The sequence below is a fragment of the Carassius carassius genome, chromosome 16, assembly GCF_963082965.1.
Source record: "Carassius carassius chromosome 16, fCarCar2.1, whole genome shotgun sequence".
Taxonomy (NCBI): Eukaryota; Metazoa; Chordata; class Actinopteri; order Cypriniformes; family Cyprinidae; genus Carassius; species Carassius carassius.
This window is the reverse complement of record NC_081770.1, coordinates 17153267-17171197: the sequence shown is the minus strand read 5'-3', so window position 1 is coordinate 17171197 and position 17931 is coordinate 17153267. Positions and strand designations below refer to the sequence as shown.

Here is a 17931-nt window from a genome sequence, read left to right as displayed (position 1 = left end):
GTTTGCGGTCAAGCAATTAATACACGAATAGATAAAATATTTATATTTTATTTACTGACAACAAGAAACATGTTTAAATGATTAAAAGAATGTATAAATGTTAGCATCACAATAAATGCATACATGTACAAGTCAACAACACATGAAACAAAGCTTCATTCAAACTTACTGTTCTAACAATCATGTATTTACAGATGCTGAACCCCACATCTTACTATCATCTCAACACAGCTGTTCTGATTCTGCTGCTGCACTGTGCTTCACAGTCTCACTCTTCTCAACGGGGATGTCGTTGAGCAACAGGATGAGGAAGACCATGATGTCGGCTCTCTCAACCACACAACCTTGAAGCGAGAGCAGAAGAACATGTGCAGGACAATCTGACTGCTGCTGTGTCTGCTCCAAACAATCGTGTGCCTGCTCTCCACGAGAACCACTACCTTTAAAACATTTACACAGAGTTTACAAGTACATGCATTAATTTATTATTTTTGTAGTGGGCTAAACCACTGAACTGTTTCAAAACCATCAGTATGTCTGTGAGCACGGCTCTTTTCTCCAGGTGGATCAGAGGATTGTAGGCCCCTGTAATAAGAGCACTGTCAATGACTTCAGATAAAAGCTCCATCACAATTTGTGATGATGCTTTTTGAAGCTTCTGAAAGTCAGCCTTCATTGTATAAACAGAAACCAGCAGAACAAACTTTACCAAAATCAAATCCTCTGTGTCTTTTGGTCTTTCTCTAGATGCTCTCGCTGCTCTGGGGCCACCGATGAGGAAGAGACCACAGCAGCATCTGGTCCTGATGAGAGCTGGAGTGATGGAGCATCTCATCCATATCTCTGGACCATTTCCAGATGCTGCAGTGGACTTCTCCATCCTCAGTGCACACACCAGTCTGCAGACATTTTCATAACCTACACAAATACACACACACACACACACACACACACACACACACACAATACAAAAAGTCATTATTCTTTTGTTTCAGGTATTTCCTTTTTCCCCCTTTCCTTGCAGCAAATGCACAGAAATCAACAATAAGAAAAGTGCTGTTATAACTCTTTGAAATTAAACTAATTAAAATGTTTCATTTATTTTTGTAGTGTACTTACACAAATCCTTTGATGGCAGCATTTCTTCATCAGTCACTCTACAGCAGATAAACATAATCTGTTCCTGTAACATCCAGACAAGAGTCAGTCTCTTCTGTGATTTATCTGTGATATACTGCATCTGCATGTTGAGTTAGTAAATGATGTAACTCGCTTTTTATCCAACACAAATGTTCCTAAAATTATCAATATTGCAAATGGACAAATAAAATAGATAACCTGTGTTTAGTTACTGTATGTAGATTTGTTTGATTACATGACTTACACTCATCTAAAGCAGTGTTGACAACAATGAGTGAACTCAGATGCCTGTTTCATGTCTGTTAAATGTGCTCACCTGCAATACTTATCAAAGACTATCTGTCAGATGATAGACATTTATTAATAGTCTTCAAGATGTAACGTTATATATGGTTTATGTAAATCCACTTTTGACTTTATTCGTTATAAAACGTGTTTATACAGCACAATCACAAATATGCTGTATTATGTAAGTGACAAACAGGGTTTAGATTAAGCCAGGATCAGACCATGGCTCAATTAGTTTTGCCTGTGAAACCGGAGGATAGCGTCTTTACACCTTTTGCTTATATGTTGCTGACTTTACACCTTAGATGTAATAGATTATTAACTCCAAAATCAATACCACTGTATGAAAATAACTTGTACTCTTAAATTTAAATAATTATTTCGTGAAAAAATATAATCTCACCATTGTAACTCACAGCAAGCCGTCATATTCGTCTTCTTCCCAGTTTAACGGCGGTTGGCATCCAGCTTATTGGCCAATACCGCCCTCTTCTGTTCCACAGTGTGGATCAGATGTTTTCCTACTAAACGTACACATCACTCACATTGTTCCCTAACATTAAAATCTACATACACTAGCGTACTCTTCAAATACAGTTTCTCCAAACGTGTTTATTGTTTAAGGTAGTCATTATCAAAATAATCCATGTCCAAGAGTCAATTTCCTCGGATGAGATGATTTTTATTGGTTCCTTATTGAACACAATGCTATAAACACACACTGACCTCATTGAGCTTTTATTTTGGCACTTCCGGCATTTTGAATTTGCATATTAGCTAAATATTTAGTTTCAACCGAAACATTTAGATTCAACATTTAGATTTAGATTTAACATTTAGATTCAACATTTAGATTTAAATTTAGATTTAACATTTAGATTTAGATTTAGATTTAAGATTTAGATTTAACATTTAGATTTAACATTTATATTTAACATTTATATTTATATTTAACATTTAGATTTTATATTTAGATTTAACATTTAGGTTTAACATTTAATATTTATATTTAACTATTTAAAATATCTCTAAGTTGACAAATATTGTTGTAAATGTGCTAAAAAGTGACCGTCAAAACATTTAGATTTAGCATTTAGATTTAACATTTAGATTTAACATTTATATTTAACATTTAGATTTAACATTTAGGTTTAAATTTATATTTAACATTTAGATTTAACATTTAGATTTTATATTTACATTTAAATTTAGATTTAACATTTAGCATTTAGATTTAACATTTAACATTTAGGTGTAACATTTAATATTTAACTATTTAAAATGTCTCTAAGTTGACAAATATTGTTGTAAATGTGCTAAAAAGTGACTGTGAAAAATTCATACCAGTTTTTTAAACATTGTTTGAAGCTAAAGGTGACAAAATGTTGCTGTTATTTTCAGCATGAGCAGCTTTACAAACGGCGCCCGATATGGATCTGTACGTCTCACGTTTCGTTCACCCGGTTACAGAAAAAGTCTACAGATGTCTACGGAGGAAAACATAGTGGATGATCGGAAGATCCTCTCCACGGTAAAGAAAAAACATTTCACAACATCCAACCAAGAAAAGAACCATCTCCAGGGGGTAGACGTGTCACTGTCAAAGTATACAATCAAGAGAAGACTTCACGAGAGCAAACACAGAGGGTACACCACGAAGTGCAAACAAGGCCAGTATAGCTGCACTAGTCTAATGAAATGAGCCACACTTCATACAGATGTCCTTTTTGCTGTTTATTTGTCTCTCTGTTTCTGTCTCTGTCTCTTTTCAGCAGACACCGTGAAAACTACAAGAAATAAAGCATATAATGGTCAAAATATGCATTTAGTCAAGTCTTTTCTACTCTCTCATGTAAATGTCTGCTGATACGAAAATGAAGACATGCGACAATCCGAATCCAATTACATCGCTCTTTACACATAACATTGTTTACATAAACTGATATAAAACAACATTATATAGAAAATAAAACAGATTTAAAGATTATTTACCGTGTGCGCCCTCTTAGACCATGCAGATAAAGGTTACTCATTCCAGGCTCTGAATACCATTATCATTTCTCTGCATCCATGTTTCTTCAACTCATAATGCAGCGGTCCCGCGTTCAACTCAACCTGGTCATATGACCTGTTATGCTTCAATATTAACTCTTTCTTAAAGAACCCATGACATTAAACATTTTAAGGGAGCACATTCTCTACTTTTAAACAATAAATGAACTCAAATTGATGAGAATTTTTAAACAAACATAAATAATGCACATATCTTTGAAAAGCATGTCTTTTGGCAGTTACAGCCAGATTAAAACTTATCAATGTAGCTAATATCATAATAGGCACATTAAAAGCATTTTTTGTTGTTGCATAATAAAAATATTATATTATCTGGACTACAATGCAAATATAACATCTGCAGTACAAAGCAAAATACACAACTTCTGTCAAATAAAATTTTAAAATCAATTCAATTCAAGTTTATGTGTATAGTGATTTTTACGTTACAAATTGCTGCAAAGAAACTTTACAGAAAAATAGTTTCTACATTATTTAGTAGTAGCTTACCATTGGTGACTCAGTTTATGTACATATGGTAGAAATGTACAGAAAAATAAATTAAAGACGTAATCAAACAGACGATGAACATTAGTAATAGCAATTATTGTATGATGCAATCAAACATTTAGCAAAATTTGGTAGTTCTGTATGTTGTTTCAGGCTTGGCATCATCTGAGGTCCTCTGAGGGGTTGGCATCATCTTTTCTCAGGTGCTCTGGATCCAGACTAAAGCTTGTGTAAATCCTAGCTAGAAATACAGAGATCATTAGCATAGCTGCTGTTCCAACAAAGTAAAATTCATTTGTTTAACCCAAGCTGAAGAATAATGATGTGTATTTGATAAGATATAACTGCAGTCCAATATTATGCGATGCATTATTTCTAATGCCAAAATCTTTTACTGTTTTGAAAATGTTTAACTGCTACTCCTCTTTGACTGCTAGCTGCATATTGGAATGAGCACTATGCAGTAGCCTTGTCGCAAGTAGTTAAGATACACGCTATTAGCTGTTGTCTTTCTAAGTAGCAAGGTGGTTTCATTGCTACATTTGAAATTCTTGTTGTTTTTAAGAAAGACATTTTACCAATTAATAAGCAGAGTAGCACTGTGAAATAATATTATTAAGTCATTTTTCCTCAAAATACTTTACAATTATACAGTAGTTGTGTCTGTTTTTATCTGTTGGTTATTTAGAAACAGAAGCATTCATCTAAACTAAGGTAATTATTATTATTTTTTTAAGTTATGTAACCACCACTAGTAAACTGTAAGTATATTACCAATGAATCCTCTCCCTGTACACCACTGTTTTTGGCACTTAGTAAAGTCCATTTCAGTGGATTACTTAAACTAACCAGGGTATTTGAACTTATTTTGAAAGGTTTTGGACCAACAGGTGAGGTTTGAGTTTCCTCCCTGAAGGTACACATTTTAGACTCTTGATGCTAAGACCCTACCCATAATCCTCCAGTAGACCTACCTACTCGGGTGAATATAAAGTCTTGACAGAATCACTCACAGACACCAAAGCTCAGCACAAGAGCATCCTGAACATCTCTACACACTGAGACGACATGGACACAAGAGCCTCCCTCTCCATTCTGCTGCTGCTGTTTGGCGTCTCACAGGCGTCTTCTCTCATGGTAAGATCAGGCCTACACTTTCCCTTAAATTATGAATGTTCCTAAAAAAGTAATTTTATCATCTCTGTTTCTGTCTCCAGGAGGAAAGGTTTGAAGGAGTGTTTGTGTCAGAACCTGAACCTCTGGACATCACTACAAGGATTTTGGAGTCCAACAATGGTCAGGCACCTTGTAGATTTCTTATAAATTCATCAATGTGTTTCAGAAAATAGTGGTAAACTGCAGTCGAGATGTATAGATATGTTTTATTATTTCATAAATATGTTTCTCTTTAAATGCAGGATCTTCTGAAGTCTTGATTGAAGGAGATCTTGTGTTTCCCAAAACCAGAAATGCTCTCTACTGCTTTAACAACAACTGTTTCTGGAAGAAAAACTCTAAGAACATAGTGGAGGTCCCTTACATAGTGAGCAGTGAATTCTGTGAGTGAATCTCCTTCATTCATTGAACTTATCTACGATTCATGTAGATCTCATTTTAAGTCTGTTGTCCTTTTTGTTTGCAGCCAGTTATGAGAGATCAGTGATTGCGAATGCCATGTCCACCTTTCACTCCAAAACCTGCATCCGCTTTGTGGCCAGATCAACTCAGGCCGACTACATCAGTATTGAGAACAAAGATGGGTGAGAACAATCATACAGCATTAACAAGAAACATTTATCAGTCCTTATTTATATAAATGAATAAATAATTATCCTCTTTACTTCTTCTATCCTCTCAGGTGCTACTCTTCTCTTGGCAGAACTGGTGGTCAGCAGGTGGTCTCCTTCAACAGGCAAGGCTGTGTGTACAACGGCATCGTTCAGCATGAGCTTAATCATGCCCTGGGCTTTTACCACGAGCAAACCAGGAGCGATCGTGACCAGTACGTCAAGATCAACTGGCAGAACATCTCTCCTGATATGGCCTACAACTTCCAGAAACAAAACACCAACAACCAAAACACTCCATACGACTACACTTCCATCATGCACTATGAAAGAACAGCCTTCTCCATCCAGCCTGGGCTGGAAACCATCACACCCATTCCTGATAGAACAGTGCAAATTGGACAGAGGCAGGGAATGTCCAACATCGACATCCTGAGGATCAACAAGCTGTATGGATGTTGAATATATCACATTTCATACAACCAATGCACATTATCAGGATAGTTAATATGTAGATGAAAATTGGTGTAAGGTTATGTTTTTGTCTTTTGATGGTGTTGAATTACTAAAATGTGTGTTGGGAAAAATAAAAATAAAACCGCAAGACAAACTCATATTTCCTTTATAATTCAATGTCAAGTTTTAGAAAATGCTTGATTGCAGCATTAAAGTGCTGTATTTTTTTAGGAGAAATTAATGTTTTAGCATAAATTCTGTCAGGAAATGCAACGTCATTCATTATAAAAGGAGGCCCAATCACTGCTTGATTCCTGGAGTATATTAGCACTCAACTCTCCATTTAATTTTCACAGTTAATGATGCTGATGTTACGAATGAATATCACAGTAAAGGTTTGTGTTTCTTTTTTATTTTCCTACCATGTGAAAGTGTTAATATTTTCACAGTGGAAAATCTGAAACACTATCAGGGCTTTTAATATCATATCTGCAATCAGTCACTCATAAGCTTTTGCGTCAGCACTCCTTGCATGTCACCAAATTTTCACCAAATCACCAAATTTTATTTTTAGTTCTTTTTACTAATAGAGGCCTACAGTTAGGTCCAAATACATGTTTGAAAGCAGGCACAATTTATATCTTTTTTAGCTGTTGACCAAAACATATTCAAGTTACAGTTACGAGGAAGTCGTGTCCTTGCAATCCAAACATTGCGGGTTCAAGTCTCGGGCCAGCAGGAATTGTAGGTGAATGTAGTTAATGTAGAGCACTCTCTCCCCCTCTTTTGGCAGTTACAGCCAGATTAAATTGTGTCCAAAAAAAAAAAACACCTGGAGTGCTTTGGCAGTGTGAATAAACTCAATCGTGCAATGGCAGAACAGTTTCGAGCAATTTTTTTTTCAGAGGTTAAGGACAATTTATCAATGTAGCTAAAATCATAATAGGCACATTAAAAGCATTTTTTTGTTGTTTGCATAATAAAAATATTATATTATCTGGACTACAATGCAAATATAACATCTGCAGTACAAAGCAAAATACACAACTTCTGTCAAATAAAATTTTAAAATCAATTCAATTCAAGTTTATGTGTATAGTGATTTTTACGTCACAAATTGCTGCAAAGAAACTTTACAGAAAAATAGTTTCTACATTATTTAGTAGTAGCTTACCATTGGTGACTCGGTTTATGTACATACTGTAGAAATGGACAGAAAAATAAATTAAAGACGTAATCAAACAGACGATGAACATTAGTAATAGCAATTATTGTATGATGCAATCAAACATTTAGCAAAATTTGGTAGTTCTGTATGTTGTTTCAGACTTGGCATCATCTGAGGTCCTCTGAGGGGTTGGCATCATCTTTTCTCAGGTGCTCTGGATCCAGACTAAAGCTTGTGTAAATCCTAGCTAGAAATACAGAGATCATTAGCATAGCTGCTGTTCCAACAAAGTAAAAATCATTTGTTTAACCCAAGCTGAAGAATAATGATGTGTATTTGATAAGATATAACTGCAGTCCAATATTATGCGATGCATTATTTCTAATGCCAAAATCTTTTACTGTTTTGAAAATGTTTAACTGCTACTCCTCTTTGACTGCTAGCTGCATATTGGAATGAGCACTATGCAGTAGCCTTGTCGCAAGTAGTTAAGATACACGCTATTAGCTGTTGTCTTTCTAAGTAGCAAGGTGGTTTCATTGCTACATTTGAAATTCTTGTTGTTTTTAAGAAAGACATTTTACCAATTAATAAGCAGAGTAGCACTGTGAAATAATATTAAGTCATTTTTCCTCAAAATACTTTACAATTATACAGTAGTTGTGTCTGTTTTTATCTGTTGGTTATTTAGAAACAGAAGCATTCATCTAAACTAAGGTAATTATTATTATTTTTTTAAGTTATGTAACCACCACTAGTAAACTGTAAGTATATTACCAATGAATCCTCTCCCTGTACACCACTGTTTTTGGCACTTAGTAAAGTCCATTTCAGTGGATTACTTAAACTAACCAGGGTATTTGAACTTATTTTGAAAGGTTTTGGACCAACAGGTGAGGTTTGAGTTTCCTCCCTGAAGGTACACATTTTAGACTCTTGATGCTAAGACCCTACCCATAATCCTCCAGTAGACCTACCTACTCGGGTGAATATAAAGTCTTGACAGAATCACTCACAGACACCAAAGCTCAGCACAAGAGCATCCTGAACATCTCTACACACTGAGACGACATGGACACAAGAGCCTCCCTCTCCATTCTGCTGCTGCTGTTTGGCGTCTCACAGGCGTCTTCTCTCATGGTAAGATCAGGCCTACACTTTCCCTTAAATTATGAATGTTCCTAAAAAAGTAATTTTATCATCTCTGTTTCTGTCTCCAGGAGGAAAGGTTTGAAGGAGTGTTTGTGTCAGAACCTGAACCTCTGGACATCACTACAAGGATTTTGGAGTCCAACAATGGTCAGGCACCTTGTAGATTTCTTATAAATTCATCAATGTGTTTCAGAAAATAGTGGTAAACTGCAGTCGAGATGTATAGATATGTTTTATTATTTCATAAATATGTTTCTCTTTAAATGCAGGATCTTCTGAAGTCTTGATTGAAGGAGATCTTGTGTTTCCCAAAACCAGAAATGCTCTCTACTGCTTTAGCAACAACTGTTTCTGGAAGAAAAACTCTAAGAACATAGTGGAGGTCCCTTACATAGTGAGCAGTGAATTCTGTGAGTGAATCTCCTTCATTCATTGAACATATCTACGATTCATGTAGATCTCATTTTAAGTCTGTTGTCCTTTTTGTTTGCAGCCAGTTATGAGAGATCAGTGATTGCGAACGCCATGTCCACCTTTCACTCCAAAACCTGCATCCGCTTTGTGGCCAGATCAACTCAGGCCGACTACATCAGTATTGAGAACAAAGATGGGTGAGAACAATCATACAGCATTAACAAGAAACATTTATCAGTCCTTATTTATATTAATAAATAAATAATTATCCTCTTTACTTTTTCTATCCTCTCAGGTGCTACTCTTCTCTTGGCAGAACTGGTGGTCAGCAGGTGGTCTCCTTCAACAGGCAAGGCTGTGTGTACAACGGCATCGTTCAGCATGAGCTTAATCATGCCCTGGGCTTTTACCACGAGCAAACCAGGAGCGATCGTGACCAGTACGTCAAGATCAACTGGCAGAACATCTCTCCTGATATGGCCTACAACTTCCAGAAACAAAACACCAACAACCAAAACACTCCATACGACTACACTTCCATCATGCACTATGAAAGAACAGCCTTCTCCATCCAGCCTGGGCTGGAAACCATCACACCCATTCCTGATAGAACAGTGCAAATTGGACAGAGGCAGGGAATGTCCAACATCGACATCCTGAGGATCAACAAGCTGTATGGATGTTGAATATATCACATTTCATACAACCAATGCACAATATCAGGATAGTTAGTATGTAGATGAAAATTGGTGTAAGGTTATGTTTTTGTCTTTTGATGGTGTTGAATTACTAAAATGTGTGTTGGGAAAAATAAAGCTAAACTGCAAGACAAACTCATATTTTCTTTATAATTCAATGTCAAGTTTTAGAAAATGCTTGATTGCAGCATTAAAGTGCTGTATTTTTTTAGGAGAAATTAATGTTTTAGCATAAGTTCTGTCAGGAAATGCAACGTCATTCATTATAAAAGGAGGCCCAATCACTGCTTGATTCCTGGAGTATATTAGCACTCAACTCTCCATTTAATTTTCACAGTTAATGATGCTGATGTTACGAATGAATATCACAGTAAAGGTTTGTGTTTCTTTTTTATTTTCCTACCATGTGAAAGTGTTAATATTTTCACAGTGGAAAATCTGAAACACTATCAGGGCTTTTAATATCATATCTGCTATCAGTCACTCATAAGCTTTTGCGTCAGCACTCCTTGCATGTCACCAAATTTTCACCAAATCACCAAATTTTATTTTTAGTTCTTTTTACTAATAGAGGCCTACAGTTAGGTCCAAATACATGTTTGAAAGCAGGCACAATTTATATCTTTTTTAGCTGTTGACCAAAACATATTCAAGTTACAGTTACGAGGAAGTCGTGGCCTTGCAATCCAAACATTGCGGGTTCAAGTCTCGGGCCAGCAGGAATTGTAGGTGAATGTAGTTAATGTAGAGAACTCTCTCCCCCTCTTTTGGCAGTTACAGCCAGATTAAATTGTGTCCAAAAAAAAAAAAAACACCTGGAGTGCTTTGGCAGTGTGAATAAACTCAATCGTGCAATGGCAGAACAGTTTCGAGCAATTTTTTTTTCAGAGGTTAAGGACAATTTATCAATGTAGCTAAAATCATAATAGGCACATTAAAAGCATTTTTTTGTTGTTGCATAATAAAAATATTATATTATCTGGACTGCAATGCAAATATAACATCTGCAGTACAAAGCAAAATACACAACTTCTGTCAAATAAAATGTTAAAATCAATTCAATTCAAGTTTATGTGTATAGTGATTTTTACGTTACAAATTGCTGCAAAGAAACTTTACAGAAAAATAGTTTCTACATTATTTAGTAGTAGCTTACCATTGGTGACTCAGTTTATGTACATATGGTAGAAATGTACAGAAAAATAAATTAAAGACGTAATGAAACAGACGATGAACATTAGTAATAGCAATTATTGTATGATGCAATCAAACATTTAGCAAAATTTGGTAGTTCTGTATGTTGTTTCAGGCTTGGCATCATCTGAGGTCCTCTGAGGGGTTGGCATCATCTTTTCTCAGGTGCTCTGGATCCAGACTAAAGCTTGTGTAAATCCTAGCTAGAAATACAGAGATCATTAGCATAGCTGCTGTTCCAACAAAGTAAAATTCATTTGTTTAACCCAAGCTGAAGAATAATGATGTGTATTTGATAAGATATAACTGCAGTCCAATATTATGCGATGCATTATTTCTAATGCCAAAATCTTTTACTGTTTTGAAAATGTTTAACTGCTACTCCTCTTTGACTGCTAGCTGCATATTGGAATGAGACCTATGCAGTAGCCTTGTCGCAAGTAGTTAAGATACACGCTATTAGCTGTTGTCTTTCTAAGTAGCAAGGTGGTTTCATTGCTACATTTGAAATTCTTGTTGTTTTTAAGAAAGACATTTTACCAATTAATAAGCAGAGTAGCACTGTGAAATAATATTATTAAGTCATTTTTCCTCAAAATACTTTACAATTATACAGTAGTTGTGTCTGTTTTTATCTGTTGGTTATTTAGAAACAGAAGCATTCATCTAAACTAAGGTAATTATTATTATTTTTTTAAGTTATGTAACCACCACTAGTAAACTGTAAGTATATTACCAATGAATCCTCTCCCTGTACACCACTGTTTTTGGCACTTAGTAAAGTCCATTTCAGTGGATTACTTAAACTAACCAGGGTATTTGAACTTATTTTGAAAGGTTTTGGACCAACAGGTGAGGTCTGAGTTTGCTCCCTGAAGGTACACATTTTAGACTCTTGATGCTAAGACCCTACCCATAATCCTCCAGTAGACCTACCTACTCGGGTGAATATAAAGTCTTGACAGAATCACTCACAGACACCAAAGCTCAGCACAAGAGCATCCTGAACATCTCTACACACTGAGACGACATGGACACAAGAGCCTCCCTCTCCATTCTGCTGCTGCTGTTTGGCGTCTCACAGGCGTCTTCTCTCATGGTAAGATCAGGCCTACACTTTCCCTTAAATTATGAATGTTCCTAAAAAAGTAATTTTATCATCTCTGTTTCTGCCTCCAGGAGGAAAGGTTTGAAGGAGTGTTTGTGTCAGAACCTGAACCTCTGGACATCACTACAAGGATTTTGGAGTCCAACAATGGTCAGGCACCTTGTAGATTTCTTATAAATTCATCAATGTGTTTCAGAAAATAGTGGTAAACTGCAGTTCGAGATGTATAGATATGTTTTATTATTTCATAAATATGTTTCTCTTTAAATGCAGGATCTTCTGAAGTCTTGATTGAAGGAGATCTTGTGTTTCCCAAAACCAGAAATGCTCTCTACTGCTTTAACAACAACTGTTTCTGGAAGAAAAACTCTAAGAACATAGTGGAGGTCCCTTACATAGTGAGCAGTGAATTCTGTGAGTGAATCTCCTTCATTCATTGAACATATCTACGATTCATGTAGATCTCATTTTAAGTCTGTTGTCCTTTTTGTTTGCAGCCAGTTATGAGAGATCAGTGATTGCGAACGCCATGTCCACCTTTCACTCCAAAACCTGCATCCGCTTTGTGGCCAGATCAACTCAGGCCGACTACATCAGTATTGAGAACAAAGATGGGTGAGAACAATCATACAGCATTAACAAGAAACATTTATCAGTCCTTATTTATATAAATAAATAAATAATTATCCTCTTTACTTCTTCTATCCTCTCAGGTGCTACTCTTCTCTTGGCAGAACTGGTGGTCAGCAGGTGGTCTCCTTCAACAGGCAAGGCTGTGTGTACAACGGCATCGTTCAGCATGAGCTTAATCATGCCCTGGGCTTTTACCACGAGCAAACCAGGAGCGATCGTGACCAGTACGTCAAGATCAACTGGCAGAACATCTCTCCTGATATGGCCTACAACTTCCAGAAACAAAACACCAACAACCAAAACACTCCATACGACTACACTTCCATCATGCACTATGAAAGAACAGCCTTCTCCATCCAGCCTGGGCTGGAAACCATCACACCCATTCCTGATAGAACAGTGCAAATTGGACAGAGGCAGGGAATGTCCAACATCGACATCCTGAGGATCAACAAGCTGTATGGATGTTGAATATATCACATTTCATACAACCAATGCACATTATCAGGATAGTTAATATGTAGATGAAAATTGGTGTAAGGTTATGTTTTTGTCTTTTGATGGTGTTGAATTACTAAAATGTGTGTTGGGAAAAATAAAGCTAAACTGCAAGACAAACTCATATTTTCTTTATAATTCAATGTCAAGTTTTAGAAAATGCTTGATTGCAGCATTAAAGTGCTGTATTTTTTTAGGAGAAATTAATGTTTTAGCATAAGTTCTGTCAGGAAATGCAACGTCATTCATTATAAAAGGAGGCCCAATCACTGCTTGATTCCTGGAGTATATTAGCACTCAACTCTCCATTTAATTTTCACAGTTAATGATGCTGATGTTACGAATGAATATCACAGTAAAGGTTTGTGTTTCTTTTTTATTTTCCTACCATGTGAAAGTGTTAATATTTTCACAGTGGAAAATCTGAAACACTATCAGGGCTTTTAATATCATATCTGCAATCAGTCACTCATAAGCTTTTGCGTCAGCACTCCTTGCATGTCACCAAATTTTCACCAAATCACCAAATTTTATTTTTAGTTCTTTTTACTAATAGAGGCCTACAGTTAGGTCCAAATACATGTTTGAAAGCAGGCACAATTTATATCTTTTTTAGCTGTTGACCAAAACATATTCAAGTTACAGTTACGAGGAAGTCGTGTCCTTGCAATCCAAACATTGCGGGTTCAAGTCTCGGGCCAGCAGGAATTGTAGGTGAATGTAGTTAATGTAGAGCACTCTCTCCCCCTCTTTTGGCAGTTATAGCCAGATTAAATTGTGTCCAAAAAAAAAAAACACCTGGAGTGCTTTGGCAGTGTGAATAAACTCAATCGTGCAATGGCAGAACAGTTTCGAGCAATTTTTTTTTCAGAGGTTAAGGACAATTTATCAATGTAGCTAAAATCATAATAGGCACATTAAAAGCATTTTTTTGTTGTTTGCATAATAAAAATATTATATTATCTGGACTACAATGCAAATATAACATCTGCAGTACAAAGCAAAATACACAACTTCTGTCAAATAAAATTTTAAAATCAATTCAATTCAAGTTTATGTGTATAGTGATTTTTACGTCACAAATTGCTGCAAAGAAACTTTACAGAAAAATAGTTTCTACATTATTTAGTAGTAGCTTACCATTGGTGACTCGGTTTATGTACATACTGTAGAAATGGACAGAAAAATAAATTAAAGACGTAATCAAACAGACGATGAACATTAGTAATAGCAATTATTGTATGATGCAATCAAACATTTAACAAAATTTGGTAGTTCTGTATGTTGTTTCAGGCTTGGCATCATCTGAGGTCCTCTGAGGGGTTGGCATCATCTTTTCTCAGGTGCTCTGGATCCAGACTAAAGCTTGTGTAAATCCTAGCTAGAAATACAGAGATCATTAGCATAGCTGCTGTTCCAACAAAGTAAAATTCATTTGTTTAACCCAAGCTGAAGAATAATGATGTGTATTTGATAAGATATAACTGCAGTCCAATATTATGCGATGCATTATTTCTAATGCCAAAATCTTTTACTGTTTTGAAAATGTTTAACTGCTACTCCTCTTTGACTGCTAGCTGCATATTGGAATGAGCACTATGCAGTAGCCTTGTCGCAAGTAGTTAAGATACACGCTATTAGCTGTTGTCTTTCTAAGTAGCAAGGTGGTTTCATTGCTACATTTGAAATTCTTGTTGTTTTTAAGAAAGACATTTTACCAATTAATAAGCAGAGTAGCACTGTGAAATAATATTATTAAGTCATTTTTCCTCAAAATACTTTACAATTATACAGTAGTTGTGTCTGTTTTTATCTGTTGGTTATTTAGAAACAGAAGCATTCATCTAAACTAAGGTAATTATTATTATTTTTTTAAGTTATGTAACCACCACTAGTAAACTGTAAGTATATTACCAATGAATCCTCTCCCTGTACACCACTGTTTTTGGCACTTAGTAAAGTCCATTTCAGTGGATTACTTAAACTAACCAGGGTATTTGAACTTATTTTGAAAGGTTTTGGACCAACAGGTGAGGTTTGAGTTTCCTCCCTGAAGGTACACATTTTAGACTCTTGATGCTAAGACCCTACCCATAATCCTCCAGTAGACCTACCTACTCGGGTGAATATAAAGTCTTGACAGAATCACTCACAGACACCAAAGCTCAGCACAAGAGCATCCTGAACATCTCTACACACTGAGACGACATGGACACAAGAGCCTCCCTCTCCATTCTGCTGCTGCTGTTTGGCGTCTCACAGGCGTCTTCTCTCATGGTAAGATCAGGCCTACACTTTCCCTTAAATTATGAATGTTCCTAAAAAAGTAATTTTATCATCTCTGTTTCTGTCTCCAGGAGGAAAGGTTTGAAGGAGTGTTTGTGTCAGAACCTGAACCTCTGGACATCACTACAAGGATTTTGGAGTCCAACAATGGTCAGGCACCTTGTAGATTTCTTATAAATTCATCAATGTGTTTCAGAAAATAGTGGTAAACTGCAGTCGAGATGTATAGATATGTTTTATTATTTCATAAATATGTTTCTCTTTAAATGCAGGATCTTCTGAAGTCTTGATTGAAGGAGATCTTGTGTTTCCCAAAACCAGAAATGCTCTCTACTGCTTTAACAACAACTGTTTCTGGAAGAAAAACTCTAAGAACATAGTGGAGGTCCCTTACATAGTGAGCAGTGAATTCTGTGAGTGAATCTCCTTCATTCATTGAACATATCTACGATTCATGTAGATCTCATTTTAAGTCTGTTGTCCTTTTTGTTTGCAGCCAGTTATGAGAGATCAGTGATTGCGAACGCCATGTCCACCTTTCACTCCAAAACCTGCATCCGCTTTGTGGCCAGATCAACTCAGGCCGACTACATCAGTATTGAGAACAAAGATGGGTGAGAACAATCATACAGCATTAACAAGAAACATTTATCAGTCCTTATTTATATAAATAAATAAATAATTATCCTCTTTACTTCTTCTATCCTCTCAGGTGCTACTCTTCTCTTGGCAGAACTGGTGGTCAGCAGGTGGTCTCCTTCAACAGGCAAGGCTGTGTGTACAACGGCATCGTTCAGCATGAGCTTAATCATGCCCTGGGCTTTTACCACGAGCAAACCAGGAGCGATCGTGACCAGTACGTCAAGATCAACTGGCAGAACATCTCTCCTGATATGGCCTACAACTTCCAGAAACAAAACACCAACAACCAAAACACTCCATACGACTACACTTCCATCATGCACTATGAAAGAACAGCCTTCTCCATCCAGCCTGGGCTGGAAACCATCACACCCATTCCTGATAGAACAGTGCAAATTGGACAGAGGCAGGGAATGTCCAACATCGACATCCTGAGGATCAACAAGCTGTATGGATGTTGAATATATCACATTTCATACAACCAATGCACATTATCAGGATAGTTAATATGTAGATGAAAATTGGTGTAAGGTTATGTTTTTGTCTTTTGATGGTGTTGAATTACTAAAATGTGTGTTGGGAAAAATAAAGCTAAACTGCAAGACAAACTCATATTTTCTTTATAATTCAATGTCAAGTTTTAGAAAATGCTTGATTGCAGCATTAAAGTGCTGTATTTTTTTAGGAGAAATTAATGTTTTAGCATAAGTTCTGTCAGGAAATGCAACGTCATTCATTATAAAAGGAGGCCCAATCACTGCTTGATTCCTGGAGTATATTAGCACTCAACTCTCCATTTAATTTTCACAGTTAATGATGCTGATGTTACGAATGAATATCACAGTAAAGGTTTGTGTTTCTTTTTTATTTTCCTACCATGTGAAAGTGTTAATATTTTCACAGTGGAAAATCTGAAACACTATCAGGGCTTTTAATATCATATCTGCAATCAGTCACTCATAAGCTTTTGCGTCAGCACTCCTTGCATGTCACCAAATTTTCACCAAATCACCAAATTTTATTTTTAGTTCTTTTTACTAATAGAGGCCTACAGTTAGGTCCAAATACATGTTTGAAAGCAGGCACAATTTATATCTTTTTTAGCTGTTGACCAAAACATATTCAAGTTACAGTTACGAGGAAGTCGTGTCCTTGCAATCCAAACATTGCGGGTTCAAGTCTCGGGCCAGCAGGAATTGTAGGTGAATGTAGTTAATGTAGAGCACTCTCTCCCCCTCTTTTGGCAGTTACAGCCAGATTAAATTGTGTCCAAAAAAAAAAAACACCTGGAGTGCTTTGGCAGTGTGAATAAACTCAATCGTGCAATGGCAGAACAGTTTCGAGCAATTTTTTTTTCAGAGGTTAAGGACAATTTATCAATGTAGCTAAAATCATAATAGGCACATTAAAAGCATTTTTTTGTTGTTTGCATAATAAAAATATTATATTATCTGGACTACAATGCAAATATAACATCTGCAGTACAAAGCAAAATACACAACTTCTGTCAAATAAAATTTTAAAATCAATTCAATTCAAGTTTATGTGTATAGTGATTTTTACGTCACAAATTGCTGCAAAGAAACTTTACAGAAAAATAGTTTCTACATTATTTAGTAGTAGCTTACCATTGGTGACTCGGTTTATGTACATACTGTAGAAATGGACAGAAAAATAAATTAAAGACGTAATCAAACAGACGATGAACATTAGTAATAGCAATTATTGTATGATGCAATCAAACATTTAACAAAATTTGGTAGTTCTGTATGTTGTTTCAGGCTTGGCATCATCTGAGGTCCTCTGAGGGGTTGGCATCATCTTTTCTCAGGTGCTCTGGATCCAGACTAAAGCTTGTGTAAATCCTAGCTAGAAATACAGAGATCATTAGCATAGCTGCTGTTC

General features: G+C 36.0%; 4 protein-coding genes across 8 annotated transcripts; all 4 read left to right on the top strand.

The window, feature by feature from the left end:
- Positions 1 to 4994: 4994 nt before the first annotated feature.
- Positions 4995 to 6368, top strand: LOC132159741 (hatching enzyme 1.2-like). 2 transcript variants are annotated; one of them, XM_059569336.1, is made up of 5 exons: positions 4995 to 5127; positions 5208 to 5286; positions 5409 to 5549; positions 5633 to 5750; positions 5849 to 6368. In XM_059569336.1, the coding sequence occupies exons 1-5, from the start codon at positions 5059 to 5061 to the stop codon at positions 6237 to 6239; spliced, it is 798 nt and encodes a 265-aa protein (XP_059425319.1). In that variant the 5' UTR covers positions 4995 to 5058; the 3' UTR covers positions 6240 to 6368. The 2 variants fall into 2 exon arrangements, with proteins under 2 accessions (XP_059425319.1, XP_059425320.1); XM_059569337.1 differs by having other exon boundaries at positions 5409 to 5553; positions 5637 to 5750.
- A 2052-nt stretch (positions 6369 to 8420) lies between these two features.
- LOC132159739 (hatching enzyme 1.2-like) lies at positions 8421 to 9800 on the top strand. 2 transcript variants are annotated; one of them, XM_059569333.1, is made up of 5 exons: positions 8421 to 8541; positions 8622 to 8700; positions 8823 to 8963; positions 9047 to 9164; positions 9263 to 9800. In XM_059569333.1, exons 1-5 carry the CDS (start codon positions 8473 to 8475, stop codon positions 9651 to 9653), a joined length of 798 nt encoding a protein of 265 aa, XP_059425316.1. In that variant the 5' UTR covers positions 8421 to 8472; the 3' UTR covers positions 9654 to 9800. The 2 variants fall into 2 exon arrangements, with proteins under 2 accessions (XP_059425316.1, XP_059425317.1); XM_059569334.1 differs by having other exon boundaries at positions 8823 to 8967; positions 9051 to 9164.
- A 2025-nt stretch (positions 9801 to 11825) lies between these two features.
- On the top strand, positions 11826 to 13218 carry LOC132159738 (hatching enzyme 1.2-like). Of its 2 annotated transcripts, none has more exons than XM_059569331.1 (5): positions 11826 to 11958; positions 12039 to 12117; positions 12241 to 12381; positions 12465 to 12582; positions 12681 to 13218. In XM_059569331.1, exons 1-5 carry the CDS (start codon positions 11890 to 11892, stop codon positions 13069 to 13071), a joined length of 798 nt encoding a protein of 265 aa, XP_059425314.1. In that variant the 5' UTR covers positions 11826 to 11889; the 3' UTR covers positions 13072 to 13218. The 2 variants fall into 2 exon arrangements, with proteins under 2 accessions (XP_059425314.1, XP_059425315.1); XM_059569332.1 differs by having other exon boundaries at positions 12241 to 12385; positions 12469 to 12582.
- A 2024-nt stretch (positions 13219 to 15242) lies between these two features.
- Positions 15243 to 16634, top strand: LOC132159737 (hatching enzyme 1.2-like). 2 transcript variants are annotated; one of them, XM_059569329.1, is made up of 5 exons: positions 15243 to 15375; positions 15456 to 15534; positions 15657 to 15797; positions 15881 to 15998; positions 16097 to 16634. In XM_059569329.1, the coding sequence occupies exons 1-5, from the start codon at positions 15307 to 15309 to the stop codon at positions 16485 to 16487; spliced, it is 798 nt and encodes a 265-aa protein (XP_059425312.1). In that variant the 5' UTR covers positions 15243 to 15306; the 3' UTR covers positions 16488 to 16634. The 2 variants fall into 2 exon arrangements, with proteins under 2 accessions (XP_059425312.1, XP_059425313.1); XM_059569330.1 differs by having other exon boundaries at positions 15657 to 15801; positions 15885 to 15998.
- Positions 16635 to 17931: the final 1297 nt, after the last annotated feature.